The 16,723-nt window shown below is 44.1% G+C and overlaps 1 protein-coding gene across 2 annotated transcripts in view; it reads left to right on the top strand.

Moving 5' to 3' along the window:
• LOC121284106 (gamma-aminobutyric acid receptor subunit gamma-3) overlaps window positions 1-16,723 on the top strand; it is a 661,993-nt gene that overhangs the window by 592,351 nt on the left and 52,919 nt on the right. For both annotated transcript variants that reach the window (XM_041199197.1, XM_041199198.1), the window contains exon 7: window positions 4,636-4,788. In XM_041199197.1, coding sequence (XP_041055131.1) covers window positions 4,636-4,788 — 153 coding nt within the window. The remainder of the gene's footprint in view (window positions 1-4,635; window positions 4,789-16,723) is intronic.

Raw genomic sequence — 16,723 nt, 5'->3', positions numbered from 1 at the left:
ATCCCATTTAGCCGGGTGATAGTTCCACACAACACAATGGAGGGTATCAATGTGAAGACAGGACTTTTCCTCCACAAGTACTGCGCTGTGGTCACTTCTACCAGTACTGTCATGGAAAGTGGCATCTCTGACAGGTAGGTTGGTGAGGACAAAGTCTAGTAGGTTTTTCCATCTTCTTGGTTCCCTCACCACCTGCCAAAGATCCAGTCTTGCAGTTATGTCCTTTGGAACAGTTCATTCAGTTGTGGTGGTACTGAGCCACTCTTGGTGATGGACATTGAAGTCCCCCACTCAGGGTACATTCTTTGCCCTTGCCACCCTCAGTGTTTCCTCCAAGTGGTGTCCAACATGGAGGAGCACTGATTCATCAGCTGAGGAGGAGGGTATGTACTGATCAGGAGGTTTCCTTGTCCATATTTGACTTGATGCTATGAGACCTCATGGGGTCCAGAATCAGTGTTAAGGAATCCCAGGGCAACTCCCTCCCAACTGTATACCGCCTCTAGTGGTAGAGATGGTGATGGTGATCATGTTTGGGATATTGTCTGTCAGGTAGGAGTTGGTGAGCATAACTATGTCATGCTCTTGCTTGACTAATCTGGGAGACAGCTCTCCCCATTTTGGCACGAGTCCCCAGATGGAGGAATTTACAGTGTCAGCAGGGCTGGGTTTCCTTTGTCGTTTCCGGTGCTTGGGTTGATGCCAATGGCACATTCGGTTTAATTCCTTTTTGTAGCGGTTTGATATAACTGAGAAGTTTGCTAGGTCATTTCCGAGTCAACCACATTGCTGTGGGTCTGCAGTTAAATGTAGGTCAGACCAGGTAAAGACAGCAAATTTCCTTCCCTAAAGGACATAAGTAAACCAGATGGGTTTTTACAACAATTCAAAATGCTTTTATGGTCACTATAACTGGGATTAGCTTCTAATGGAATTTAAATTACATAAACTACTGTAGTGGGATTTAAACCCATGGCTCCAGAGCCTATTTGGATTATGAGTCCAGTGACATTACCACTACCCAACTAACTCCCTGAAGCATTGGCAGCGATTTCACCTCTGTAGCAAGTCTGGCAAACAGCAATGCAATGACTAATTGTCTAATCCATCTTTCTGGTGTAGATTGAGGGATGCGTGTTGGCCAGGGAAATAGGAACACGCCGTATTATTCTTTAAATAGTGTCATTGGTTCTTTAACATCTCTCAGATTAGGCAGACAGGAACTTTGACATTTCATTCAAGCAGAGGCACTTCTGATAATATATTACTGTCACAATATTGCACTGGAGTGTCAGATGTCACGTATTTGAAATTTTCACTCCATTAAAAAAAGCTCATCTGGTCAAAAATAATGTGGCTTTAATATGCACAGGCATCAAAATTAATTGTGCACCAAACTAAGGTGTGACTGATGCATGACCTCTTCCATTTCCACATTGTTATTTGCAAGATGCTACTAGTTGAGCTAATCTTTAAATCTTCACATTTTCTGAATGGTATTTGTCTGGCCTTCCAAATCTGATTTCTGTGTTTTGTTTCCTTTCCTTCTCTTTGAAGGTGAAAAGCGTTCATGTGGCGCTACTTCATGCAGATTTGTGCCAATCCCCAGGAGCAGGCTATGCCATGGGTCATTACTAATGGGCTTCTCGCATAAATTGTCATTGATATCATTGAAGAATGCTGCGTGGGCTGGGCAGGTAGTGGTCCAAGGTGCTGCGTGCCCTGGTAAATCAACTTATGCCTGTGTAGCGCCTCTAGAAGAGGTGCCACCATAAATGAATTTCTCCACCTCCCCTCTTTGTTTTCCTGTTTATACTTTCAGCCCTAAATATGTTCATATCTTCATGAAAATTCTGTTACATGTCATACATTATGTTCGGTTTGATAAGTGAGCCTCTGCAGTAGAACAATATAATAGTATATTAACAACATTCAGACAAATATCTAATGACAGAATGGTGTAAAGGATGATTACTATTGTGTAATAGAAAAGATGGGGGGTGGAGTTTTCCCATCAAGGTGAGGTAGATTTGCCTGCATATATATGTGTGTGTGTGTGTGTGCGCGAGTGTGTGTGTGTGTGTGTGTGCAGGGAGTTAAATCCCCTACAACTGACATGGAATTGAGGCCCTGGCATCATCCAGCCCTCATCCTGGTTTCTGCAACGTGGGATTGAAGGTGAGTTGCGAATCCCCTTGGGTCTTTTGGGTGAGTAACTAAGATCATTAAGAAGCCAATTAAGAACCCTAACAGCCCTCAATTCTGGATTTCCTCGCCAGCCTGTTTCCTGACCTGTCAGCAACTCATCAGGATCACTGAAGCGGGTGCACAGTGGGAGGAGCTTCTTGAAGTGAAACTGTCAAGTTGCAAAGGCTTTGATCAATGAAACTGAAGAGCTCCAACCATGGCCAGGCGAGAGGCTGCTGTACAAAGCACCATTTCTCTCACAGAGTGCTTTCACTGCTTAAGATTGCCAATGTTTAGGAAGGCACTTCACCCGTCCATTGCTTCACTCGCCTTCAGCTGCACTTCCCTGTTGCCAGCCTTCAGCACCTCATGCAGATCCACTTTGCATCTCCTTAGAGGGAAAAGAGCCAAAGCAGTACCACCAACAACAGCACCAGCAACAGCACCAGTTGCCTTCTCCTCATCCACAAGCCCTTCCATGGGGGAGAATGGGCGTTTACCACAATCCGGCTGGAAGGAGGGGAGACCCCCCAACACTGGGTCGAAAGGCGGATGGTCTGATTTCTCAATGTCTGAGAACCAGTGCCACCAGGAGATTTGGCCTCACCTGGCAGGTCACTGCTGACATCTGCAGCGTCCTGGAACAAAATCCTCCTTCTGTCTGGAGCAGATGAGGATGCATTGCAAGTGGTTGATAAGGTGGAGGCCTTATTGACCCCCACCGGAAGGCCACCCCACCTCCACCCCCAATCATCACCAACTCCCACCCCCATCCCACCGCCTGGGTTCTTGCCAGGTTGTGAGCTTTCTTCACCTGAAAGGAGAGAAAGCAGAGGGGTGTGAGTGTTTGTAGTGATTCGTGTGGAGAGGAGGGAAGGACAAGTTTTGCTGAAGGTGATTGTAAGACATGGGTGTGAGAGGACAATAGGATGAGAGTGAGAATGGATGTAGGCTGCTCAAATGGAGATGCGAGGGACCCGCAGAGAGAGGAATGAGTGGAGCGACAGAGTGTATTGACCTGATGATTCCTGTGAAGGAGATTGCTGGGCAAGTCAGGGTGTGGGGCTTGGCACCTGCAAGTGTTATGCCACTCACCTTTCACGTCCTCTTAAGATCCTGGCTGCTCTTGGTGAGTTGCCTCCAGGCTGAAAGAGACCTCACTTCTGCTGCTCACTCCCTCAGCCACTTCTACCCATGCTTCATTGGAGGGGTTTGCCTCTTCCTCACGTCCTTGGGAGAACTCACCTCACCGCAGCCTTTCAAATCCCACGGCGGGACCCCCAGGTAAGAGTGAGAGACCCAGGAAACAATCTTCCCATGTCTCCTCTCCATTCCTGTGGTTGCTACAATCTCAAAAACCAATGTGTAGCTGAGCCATTCTAACCCACGTTATGGCCCTTTTAATTAAATATCCTTTCTTGACAAATTCAGTGTATCATTGCACCCAACTCGCTGATTGGTTGGGAAGCCAAGAGATGGTATGCCACTGCCGTGGTTCAAGGAAAGAGCAATGCCAAAGCCCGCCAGTTAGTGCATTGGGCACCCGACCTGCAAATGGTCCTTCTGCTCCAGCAGGGTCTGAGTGCAACCCAATATTTCTGCATTGCACTGAAACAAGCCATTTGTCATAACTGGCCCATGCCAGCATTTATGCTCCGCACAAACCTCCTCCCGACCCTCTTCATCTAATCCTACCAGTATAACGCTCCTTTCTCCCTCGTGCGTTTATCTTAACCGGAAATGCATCTGCACTATTTTCCTCAGCTACGCCTTGTGACACCAAGTTTTACATTCTCACCACTCTCTGGGTAAAGAAGTTTCCCCTTAAGTCATGGATTTTTTTATTAACTGTCTTACATCTGTGACCCCTGTCTCCCAACAGGTGGAAGCATCTCCGTTATATCTACCCTTTCAAACCTTTTCATCATTTTAAAGATCTCCATTTGGGTCACCTCAGAGACCTCTCTTTTCTACTGAAAAGATCTCAAGCCTGCCCGATTTCTCCTGATGGGAATAGCCTCTCAGTTCTGATATCTTTACATTGGTTTCACTTTGGAAGCAGAAGCCCACGATTTCTACAGTCCTTCTATTTAGCTGTAAAATGACAGTGGCAGGTGCTTTCAGATGACTGCAAACCTCTTATATATATCAGCAAAAAGAAGCAGATTCATTCCTTGGAAAGCCCTGGGAATCTTACGAATGTTGTACCTGGGTCACACATAAATATGCAGCAGGTAATGGGAGTAAATTTGTGGATCCGATGTTAACAGTGGGCAGGGGTCACAGTTGAAAGGAGTGGGGGTCAGAAAAAGAGGGTCAGGGTGCTCCAGCCTATCTCAAACCTATGCTCATTTTGAGTGTGGCTACCTTGTCGGGTGCACAGGAACACTGATTTTAGTCTAACGGCAACTAAAAATGGCATTAACCATCTTTTTTCTTCTTAAACAGGGGAATATGTTGTCATGACGCTATACTTTGATTTAAGTAGAAGAATGGGATATTTCACGATTCAGACCTACATACCGTGCATATTGACTGTCGTCCTATCATGGGTGTCATTCTGGATTAAGAAAGATGCAACTCCAGCCAGGACGGCACTGGGTAAGTTTTGTTTATCACATTTAGTTCCCAATTATTTTGTTAATTGATTCTACATTAATTGGCAAAGGAACCAGGGGCCACATGAGGGAAGCATAAAATATACAATGTGTTGCTATGATCTGGAATGTACTGCCTGAAAACGTGGTGGCAAAAGATTCAATAAAACTTTTAAAAGGGAATTGGGTAAATACTTGAAAAGGAAAAAAATTCTGCACTATGGGGAAAGAACAGATGGAACTAATTGGATAGCTCTTTCAAAGAACCAGCATCAGCATGATGGGCCAAATGGTCTCCTTCCATGCTGTCTCATTCCATAATTCCATGAATTTGCACTCCTGCAATTTATAGGCATTCAATACTCACGTGACATGATCTTTTTACTACTTCCTGATTGTGGCTATTTCTCTTAGATGTTCTACAAAAACCTTGGCCTTTGTCTAAACTTCCTAGTGATTACTCAAACCATAAGGTAAACTCACTGGCTCAATATTTTGAAACCTCCATTAACACAATGATTGCCACCACATAGTCAGTAATTTGTGCGCGCTCAAAAAAATGTTCATCACATTATAAATTTCTCATTGTTTTACGATTGCCAAGAATATTCAAGACATTGCATGTTGAATTGAAGCAAATCTAGGCCATCCTCCTCAGGCATGCTACACAGCAAAATATCCGTAGGGCAAAGTAGGCTCACCTGATTCTTCCACCCTGCCCATAATGCATTTTTAAAAGAGCAGTGTCATCAGATTCCCTGTAGGTTACAAGGATGTTACGGCTGGAATCTTCTGTTCTGAAGTTTAAGTTCGGTGGCGGGCACAGAAGTGGGTCTGATTTCCGTTGGGGATGGGGCCAGCTCACCACACTCGATCTTGCGCTGTTCAGCTCATTAAAATGCATCTGTGAGGACCTCACCAATTTTCACGGCAGGGGAAGGCAGGAAGTCACCATCCCCACCATCACCTCATGGGATCAAAGGTCCTGGCGCTATTTTTAAAGGACAACCGACCACTGCTCCACCCTTCCCTGCTAACCACCCTTCCCTTCCTTGGTCATCCTTCACGCAACTTGCACTGCCAGCACCCGGTCTCAAGCATAGGCTGGTATTTACAGACGCTCCCCAAAAAGTACAATGCAACGGCAACTCACCGTTAATCAGGAAGAAGTTTGCCTCGCCAAGTGCATGCCACTTATGTGCAGTCGCAAAAATGAATGTTCTAATTTCTCACTGGCGGGAAACTAAATTTGGAGGGGAGCTTAGTTCCTACAAGGTAGCCTTTTAATGCGCATGCATGACTTGCAAAAGGGATTCCTGACATTGCTTGACCAGCCTTTAAAGTCTCAAGAACATAATTCCTAAAGTTCATCCCATCATCAGGAAATTGATTTTTGGCCTCTTGCCAAATTAAGGTCCCCGACCCACCAAGCTTCCCAGTGCTTGCAGGACCAGAGGACTCCACCTCACATCTGGCCCGTGGTGTTCGTTTTTTTCATTCGTTCACTGGTTAGGCCAGCATTTATTACCCATCCTTAACTGACCTTGTTCAAAGGGCATTTAAGAGACAACCACACTGCCGTCGGTCTGGAGTCACATGTAGTCCAGGCCACATATGGACAGCAGATTTCCTTTCCTTCCCTGAAGGACACTAGTGAACCAGATGGGTTTTTACAATTGGCAATGGTTTCATGGCCACCATCAGACCTTTAATCCTAACTTTTTGTTAAATTCAAATTTAGCCATCGGCTGTGGCAGGATTCAAACCCAGGAAGCCAGGACATTACCCTGGGTCACTGGAATACCAGAACTAATACCATTATACCACCACCTCCTTCATCTTAATGTTTACATGAGAATCTTTTGCTTCTATATCCGCCTAACTTTTCCTTTTTCCATATTGCTGTGGCTACATTAAGGGGTCATATTCTGGCCTCCCATTTTTGGCAGGGAGACTTGCCAACTGGGAGCCCATATTTTGAGATTCAAGAGCACATTTTGCATGTTACTTTCTGAAATTCCTTGTGAGATCCTTTCCTGCAAATGCTAGAATTTCCAATATGTGGTTCTAGCAGAAAACTGAGAATGCAAAGATGGGCAATTATGCCTTAAAAGTGTTGGCATATGAGGAGCAATGTTATGATGACCTTGAGCCTCACAAGATGGGAGCATTGATTACTGAAATAACCCACTGGAACAAGAGTAGGCCATTCAGCCCCTCACATCAATTTTATTTTAAATTTTATCATAACGGAATCTGAATTAGGCCTGCAGTTCTGATACCTGCTCCCATCAGCAGGATTTCACACCACAAACAGTCTAAAACAGTTGCCACTCTTGTTCCCCTCAGATCCATATATTGGTAGGTATACTTTCCTACCTTAACTCATTGGTTGTGTACTCACAGGTGATTGCTTTAAGGACTCATTGTTAAGCTGCATGTTAACCTAGTTTTCCTGAGTGCAGCTGGTGCTGGTGCCAGTACCTCAGGGCAAGCTAGTCTTGCAGTGGGGCCCACAGACGGGTGTTAGATCTCTCATATTCATGTGCAAGAGGCCTAATGCCTGTTTCATTTGCAGGCACTGCACACAGAATTTTATAGCCTTTACAATGTGATAACACCAGTTGGCTTCTTCTGGAACAAAAAGATAAAAACAGACCTGCTGAGTTTTTCCAGGTAATTCTGTTTTTGTTTTCTTCTGGAACAAGTTGACAGGCAAACTGCAGCCGGTTGGAACTAACTGAAGCCAATTGCCATGTAACTGCTTCGCTTGCATGCAGTTCTGGAATCCGCATTATAGGAAGGATGTGATTGCACTAGAGAGAGCGCAGAGGAGATTTACCAGGATGTTGCCTGGGCTGGAGAGTTTTAGTTATGAGGTGAGATTGGATAGACCGGGGTTATTTTCCTTGGAGCAGAGGAGATTGAGGGGGGACATGATCAAGGTGTATAAAATTATGAGGCGCATAGATAGGGTAGACAGGAAGGAACTTTTCCCCTTGGTAGAGGGATCAATAACCAGGGGGCATAGATCTAAGTTAAGAGGCAGGAGATTTAGAGGGGATGTGAGGAAAAATATTTTCACCCAGAGGGTGGTGGGAATCTGGAACTCACTACCTGAAAAAGTGGTACAGGCAGAAACCCTCATAATATTTAAGAAGTACTTGAATATGCACTTGTGATGCCATGGCATACAAAATACTATTGCTGGAAAATGGGATTAGAAAAGTTAGGTACGTGTTTGACTGGCATAGAATCGATGGGCCGAAGGGCCTTTATCTGTGCTGTAGACCTCTATGACTCTAATGCTTCTTTGAACTGGAAGCACTTAAAAGGCTGCATTCCTTTTATGGGATGTGGGTATCACTGCAAAGGCCAGCATTTGTTGCCTATCCATAATTAGGCTTGAATTGAGTGGCTTGCTAGGACATTTCAGAGTCAACCACATTACTGTGGGTCTTCAGTCATATATGTAGGCTAGAACATTTCCTTCCCCAAAGGGCATAGTGAATCACATGGGTTTTTGCAACACCCACTGATGGTTTCATAGCTGCCTTTACTGCAAGTTTTCAATTCCAGGTTTATTAACCGAATTTAATTTTTACCAGCTGCTATGGTAGGATTCAAACCCCAAAGCATTAGTCTGGGCCTCTGGGTTACTAACCTAGTGACATTACCACTAGGCCCTTGCCTTCTCTGGCTCTGTGTGCACCTTCTGCTTTCCATATTGGAGCTTCAAGAAGCTCATTAGTGCCCCCAAAAAACAGGCCCAATTGTGTTTAAATGTTGCAAGATTCCATTACAATAATGGTGCAATAATGTGATGTCAGGCAGGATTCTGGCTCAGGAGGTCAAACACGTTTTGCACCACTACCCAATGGATTTATGGGTTGATAGACTTAATTTTAGATTATTTGACAAGCTTGACAGAGCTGTACTTTCCTTCCATACCTGAGTCTAAACTGGTGAATGTTTTAAGGTGTGGTTTATCAGATTGTTAGGGCTGATCTAATTTCACACCTCAAATTAGGAAAACTGCCACAATTGAGGCATTTATCCTGGAGTAAAATCGTTAGCACAATGAATCTGCTGCTACAGGTATCCAAATAATTCAAATACTGCATGAAATTGGTCTCAGGCTGTTACACAAAACAGGCAAGATGGAAAGGCATATTGGATGTGGTGTAAAAGGTGCTTCCAATTCACCACCACTCGTTCTGAGCTAATGCTGAAGACCAATTTCACCTCCCAAAGTGTTTTGAAAGTGTTTTATCATTTATTGCAAGGGGAATGGAATATAAAAGTAGGAAAGTTTTGTTACAAGGACATTGGTGAGACCACATCTGGAGTACTGTGTAGAGTCTCAGTCCCACAGAAGTACAGAATTGTTACAGTGTAGAAGGAGGCCATTTGGCCAATCTTGTTTGCACCGGCTCTCTGAGCATTTTAACATATTGCCCAATCTCCTGCCTTTTCCCCATAACCCTGCACATTGTTTCTATTTAAATAACATTCCAATGCTCTCTTGAATGCCTCAGTTGAACCTGCCTCCACCACATTTCCAGGCAGTGCATTCCAAACCCTAACCACTCACTGTGTGAAAAAGTTTTTTCTCACCTCGCATTTGCTTCTTTTGCAAAATACTTTAAAACTGTGCCCCCTGGTTCTTGATCCATTTATGAGCGGGAATAGTTTCTCTCTATCTATTCTCACGATTTTGAAAACTTCTATCAAGTCTCCTCTTAGCCTTCTCCTCTCCAAGGAAAACCGTCCCAACTCCTCCAATCTTTCCTCATAACTGAAGTTTCTCATCCCAGGAACCATTCTCATAAACCTCTTCAGCACTCTCTCCAATGCGTTCACATCCTTCCTATAATGTAGCGCCCAGAACTGTACACAATACTACAGCTGAGGTCTAACTAGTATCTTATATAATTTCATCATAGCCTCCCCGCTTTTATACTCTATGCCCCTATTAATGAAGCCTAGAATACTGTATGCTTTGAAAGCAGCTCTCTCTACCTGTCCTTCCACCTTTAATGACTTATGTACATATACACCCAGGTCTCTCTGCTCCTGCACACCTTTTAGAATAGTATCCTTTATTTTATACTATCTCTCCATGTTCTTTGTAACAAAGTGTATCACCTCACCCTTCTCCTCATTGAACTTCATCTGCCACCTACCTGCCCATTCCATCAATGTGTCAATGTCCTTTGAAGTTTTACACTGTCCTCTTCTGGCGGAGTTCCAGCTGGGCCTTTCTCTATTAGAGTTTAGAAGAACAAGAAGTGATCTTATTGAAACATATAAGATCCTGAGGGGAATTGATAGGGTGAATAGTGAGAGCATGTTTCTGTCATGGGAGAGATTAGAACCAGGGGACACAGTTTAAAAATAAGGGGTTTCCTATTTAAGGTAGGAGAAATTTTATCTCTCAGAAGGTCATTGGCCTGTGGAATTCTGTTCCCCAAGAGGAGGAGGCAGGATCATTGAGTATTTTTAAGGCTGAGTTAGATAGATTCTTGATTGACCAAGGGGTCAAATGTCATAGGGGGTAGACAGGAAAGTGGAGTTGAGGCCACAATCAGATTAGCCATGAACTTATCAAATGGCGGAGCAGGCTCGTGAGGCTGAATGGCCTAATGACCTACTCCTGCTCCTGATTTGTATGCTCTAATGTAGACATGTCTGGAAAAATTGCCATTTAACCAAGAAAAGATGACTAAGAGAAACAATTGACTTGAATCCTGCTACCTATAACTAAGGAGAGTCTCTAACCGATTCTTGAACAAAGATAGAAGAAAATTTTATGTTCTCTTTCACCTTCAGTCTCCAAATTCACACTTTCAGGGACTTTATTGTTCCCCTTTGTTTTACTACTTTAACCTCACCTATTTTGCTCACACTAAGCTTCAAATCCTGCATTCAACACATTGTTCCCCCAGCTTTCCACTCTAAGCTGCTCTTTCCCAATGTTGACCCTTCCTGCTATAATATTGGTTCCACCTAACCTCTACTTTTCATTCACTTCATCTTCAAAATGCAGTAGAGTAGAAGAATTCAAAACAAATGAGGTTAGGGCTCTGAATTTAGCTGCATGTATTCCCGGAGATTTCATCATATCATCCTGTGCTGAGCTGTGGGGAGGGCAGGCAAACTACAACAAGCTATTCTAGCTCACTTCAAGCAATTAGCCAAAGAGTGATCTTGACAGAGTTCAGGTCACCTAGCCACAGTTTTAATCATGGTGAACGCTCAGGGAGGGAAACGTAAGAAAAGGGAAACAAATTACTTCTATTAAAAAGAGAAATCCTATTCTCATAGTGAGCCATTATTTTAAGCACAGACCAACTTGGGAATTTCCTAACTACATGCCCACGTTCCCAAAGAAGACGAGATATTACACTCTCAGGTCCCACAACGACCATGCGAGACTTGGGCTTCCTCTTAACCGGTTTTATTCAAGCATATGCAAGGGAGCCGCAATCATTCCTAAGAATGAAGACCCAGCTCCCAGATTGATTACATTTCACTACTTTTGTACTTTTTCTTATTATAATACATTTGAGTACATTTGAATACATCCAATCGGTAACCGAACACACTGGTCCCATGCTAATTCTATCCTATTGAGTACATAAACATGTGATTTTGCTAACCAATTATTCTAAAGGATTTTATACATAATTATATTATCCAATCAAAATTAAAACACGTACGCAAAGACCTTGGTTCTCACAACTCGAGACTGTTTGTGTTTCATCAAAGCCCCCTCTTTGTCCCTTGTTCATCTTCCCAGATCTAAGTTAAAACCATCTGCCCCTTCCCTATCTGAGTTAGGAGTACAGTTAATCTAATTTACGTCATACTTTTCTCAAGACTGTGCAATGTTCATCTGGTAATTTTCAACTCTTAATATGTTTAGCAGCCATGTCTGCCTGGAGATTTTAGGTGTTTTTCAGTAAATTCTTTCTGTATTCTCTTTTAGCATTTTTAATTTCCCCCTAACACCATCAATCTGCATTCTGACACCATTTTCCAGAGAGCTCACAGTGCTAAGAGACTGAGCCAATAAACTGGCTGCAGCTTGCACCCAACCCAAGACCCAAATGCTACACCTGACTGCTACAGATATCAAAGCATTGAAAGTGAGCAACCCTTCACAGAATCACACAGTGCAGAAGAGGCCCTTCAGCCCATTGAGTCTGCACCAACATGTGAGAAACACCTGACCTACCTACCTAGTCCCATTTACCAGCACTTGGCTCATAGCCTTGAATGTTATGACATGCTAAGTGCTCATCCAGGTACTTTTTAATGGATGTGAGGCAACCCGCCTCCACCACCCTCCCAGGCAGTGCACTCCAGACCATCACCAACCTTTGGGTAAAAAAGCTTTTCCTCACATCCCCTCTAAACCTCCTGCCCCTCACCTTGAACTTGTGTCCCCTCATGACCAACCCTCCAACTAAGGGGAACAGCTGCTCCCTATCCACCCTGTCCATGCCCCTCATAATCTTGTAGACCCATACGTAAAAACTTTTTAAAAAATGAAAGAACTCACTGTTAACCTGCCAAACATTGCTCCCTACTGTGCATTGGAAATGCACTGTTCATATTTTTGACAGGTTGGCGGGGGGTGGGGGTTAAGAATCTCGCCAAGCTAGGAAATGAGTCAGTGTCATGGTGAGCTCCCTGCCTCATCTGACCCATCAAGGTCAGGACTGAACAAGTGCAGCAAAGACACTGTACGACAGATGTCAAGTCTAAATATTTGCTTAAAACTCTGTGGCTTGCAGTGCATTAGTGATGCTTATAAAAGCAGAGTCACACAGTAAGCCCAAAAATATACTGAACATCTGGTCTAAAGTGGCCCTGGAGTGGGTTATAGAAACTAATTGAAGCAAATCAAAATGAATCAACCCGTAATGAAACGGGCATTGCAGACGGTAAATGTGTCATGACCTGATGCCAGATATCTAACTTTTGTGTTAATTTAGTCAAAGTTAATGCTTTATAAACTAAATCTAAAATGTTAGACATTGGTTGAAAAATGGGAAATGCAGGTACCCGTTGAATGAGCTTGAACTTGCAAAAGATGATTTCGAAAAAGATCGAATTGATAGTAAACTCCTCATTTTCAATCTCTGGACAAAATGAGGAAGAGATGAATTTTAAAAATGTAGAATTCTGGATTATATATCAAGAATAGTAAGACATGGGGCAAATTTTACGCTGGGGGTGGACACCCCATCCCACCCCCGGCATAAACATTGGGGGCAAGCCCACCTCCACTTGAACGTTGTGTTGTTAATTGACATGAGGTGGGTCTTCTGGCCCCAGTGGAGAGAAAGTCCTGCCTCCTAGAACTGTCAGCCAATCAAATGGCCAGAAGTTCTCTTGTCCCAGCAGCACCACCTGGAGTGCCCACTGATGGGGCTATCCAGAGGGAAGCAAGCTATGATGGAGCCCAGACCTAAAGGTAAGTCTGCCAATCAGGGCAAGGATGGCAAGCCCCAGTCAGGGGAGGGGAGGGGGGAGGATCTCAAGTGGACAGGACGGGGGGGAGTGGAAATGTGGAAGAGGGGTAGAATACCGTGAGGAGTGTCTCTGATTGGCAGAGGATGCTTGAAAAGGAGGCACTTCACCACCACCCCACCTTGCCCAGCCACCATTCTGCTACGTTTCAACTGGTGGGTTGGACACTTGGCGCTGGCCAATTCCAGCAGCAGCAAGTGGAAGCCATTAATTGGCTACATAAGGACCTCAATTGGCCCACAAGCAACTGGATCACCCAAACCCCTCATTGCCACTGGTAAAATTGCAGGGAGCAAGTGCCTAAGCATCCGGAACAGCACTACTGGCATGGTGCCCAATTTTACAGCCCATCTTCACATCACCCCACCTCCCTGTCCTGTGCTGTAAAATTCCAGAAAGGGCCAGAAGCCATAAATTTAAATTAATTATAAGCCATTGGTAAATTTTATGCTGGGGGTGGACATCCCCATCATTCAGATGAGCTTTTCTACTCAAAGGAGGTAAAAAGGTACTGGCAACATGAGCATTCAAACTTATTCATAATAAAAACTCTCCTGTTATTGCGATTAAAAAGGGGAGTCTTACACAGGTGTGTAAAGTACTTGTAAGCTGTCACCACACAAGGTATACTCCAAAAGAGTTATTTGAAATAATACATTGACTGTGGGAGCGAATAGTTAAGGGAAAATGTGAGGGATGTTCAAAATTCAGTTGGATGCCACAATAAGGGAAGTGCTAAGAAGAGGCGTATTCCATGGGCTGAATGTTACTTTCTTGTCACCATACCCTGTGTTTTTAGTGAATATTTCTCTAAGCAGATTAAATTAAATTAATCTAACTCACCCGCTGCACCTTTTTTTTAAACTTAGTAGTGCCTTTTGTTATGATTCTTCACTGCCGCTTTGCAGTGATAAAAAGAAACATAACTAAGTAAAATTGAAATCATTGCTCATAATTTCAGAACCCCAGGGCATCACACCTTTGGGGAGGAGGGTGGTGGGTAACCCCAAAATAAGCAGGGGGACCCCCCTTCCAAGACCGCCCCCAACGACCCACCCAAAGTCTCCACTTAAGGGATTACATGGCAATTGCCTGGGAGGTTCGAACGGAAGTCCCCAGGACTTTGCCCAGTCCCCCGACCACTCCTCCACAACCCTCCATGGGGATACCGCCCCCCCCCCCCCCGCCACCCCCACCGACTACACCATGAATGACCCCCCCCCGCCTCACTGCCCTCCTCTCCCCCCCTCCACCAAACACCCTCCCCACCCTCACGGCTACACTCCCATGCCCCTGACCCCCTTGACTCCACTCCCCACCCCCCACTATACTCCACCCCCCTCAACTGCCCTCCCCTCCCGCCAAAATTCTCACCCCCGATAAAACTCCGCCATCCCCAGCTAACCTCCTCCTCCCAACTGCCTTCCCCACCCCACCGACTATACGCCCAGCCCCTAGCTACCCTCCCCATCTCCCCTACTAACCACCCAAACCCCCCCTCACTGACCACCACCCCACTGACCACCCCCACCCTCTGACCACCCAACCCACCCTACCCGCTCCCCACCCCCCCAATCCTGCCCACTTACCATATACACCTATCTTCTTCCTGGCTTCTCAAAGTGGCTGGATCTTTAAACGTACCAGCTTTATGGCAGTTGGTGCCACAAAATAAGGGGGCATGTCTTCCTTGCCTCTGACTCAGCTCCCCTCAACACAAGGCCTTGGGAACCCACTACGCTGCAGCTTTCTCACCTGGCCCGAGTCAGAAGATTGGGTGTGAAAGGTGTGCTGCATTTCAGGGTAAGTAACCAGGAGCAAAGTGACAATCTGGACTGTGGTTGTCGCTCTACAGAAGGTATAGCCCTATATTTTCAATGTGTTTGCCTGAAGTTTTAGCATTTTGACTTGACCTATCGTTTCCCTTTGTCCGGCCTTCATAAAGACGCAAGAACAAATGATTTGATTTCAATGTCAAGACAAGACACTCAATAGTATTTACTAGTACAATCTGTGAATGGAGAAAAAGGCACCAGAATATCATATGAATTGTTATTTTCCAAGTTTTTATAAAATGGGCCATTGACTATTGGTGACCAGCAATATTAACCTTCCTTTTGTCAAAACTGCATTGCCCCATATCATAATTCCATTAACATATCTTGGGTAGATCTTTACCCAAAGTGTGGTAAGAACATGGAACTTGTTACCAGAAGGAGTAGTTAAGGCGAATAGCATAAATGTATTTGTTGTAAAGTTAAACAAGCACATGAGGGAGAAACGAGTCACAGGATATTCTGGTAAGGTGAGATCATAGCAGCACAGTATATTTACCATGAAGAAGGAGGCCATTTGGCCAATCGAGTCTGCACTGCCTCTCTAAAGAGCATTCCACATAGTCCCTCTCCCTTATCCCCATAACCTTGCACATTCTCTCTTTTCAGATGGCAATCCAATTCCCTTTTGAATACCTCGATCGAACCTGCCTCCACCACTCTTTCAGGAAGTTAGTTCCAGACTCCAAACACCTACTGGGTGAAAAAAAACCCTCACATCACATTTACTCCTTTTGCCAACTGTTTTGAATTTGTTCCCTTTAGTTCTTGATGTTCTCTTGTTTGAGAACAGCTTCTCACTACTTACCCTGTCCATACCCCTCAGGATCTCGAATACATCCATCAAGTTTCCCTGGACAGAGTATAAACACAGACATAGACCAATTAGGCCAAATTGTTTCTTTCTGTGCTGTGGACACAATGTTCTTCCATGTATTGCACACAATTATGTCAGACAAAATAGCTTGGAATTTGGTGCCCTTTAGTGCAAGTTAGTAACAGCTTGTGCATAAAATCAGCTAACTGCGACAGCGATCATTATTGATGAGCACAATAGAATAAACCTAGTCTGCAATCTGATTAATATGAAAAGTCTTGAAAATTAATCAAGACATAATCGAATGCACCAGAATCCTCAAGTGAGGGTAAGCATCCCAAATAAGCAAGATTTTGTAAAACGCTTTATAAAATTAATCAGTAATTTGTAACTAATTAGTACTTGCTATATGACATTAATTTAAATACTAATGTATTTGGAAGTTTGCTCCTTCAGGTTTTCTCCTCTTGAAGCGTTTGTGGGACAGAATTTCCTCTTTCCATCTGAGCATTAACTTAAATGGATAGATTGTTGTCTGGCTTCCATTTTGGTCATGCGATTCTCTCCACCCAATTTTTCCTCTAATCACTTCACCCCAGGAAATTATATAATGCCCACATGCAAATGAGGAAAATCTGTCGAGCAGTGTTTATTAAAACATGCTGACACCAGTTGGTTTTAACAGATGCTTTATAAATTCCCCTACATAATGTCTTACAAGAAGAATGATAAATGTTCGAACACAT

This window comes from Carcharodon carcharias, chromosome 11 (genome assembly GCF_017639515.1).
Source record: "Carcharodon carcharias isolate sCarCar2 chromosome 11, sCarCar2.pri, whole genome shotgun sequence".
Taxonomy (NCBI): domain Eukaryota; kingdom Metazoa; phylum Chordata; class Chondrichthyes; order Lamniformes; family Lamnidae; genus Carcharodon; species Carcharodon carcharias.
This window is presented reverse-complemented; position numbering and strand designations above follow the sequence as displayed.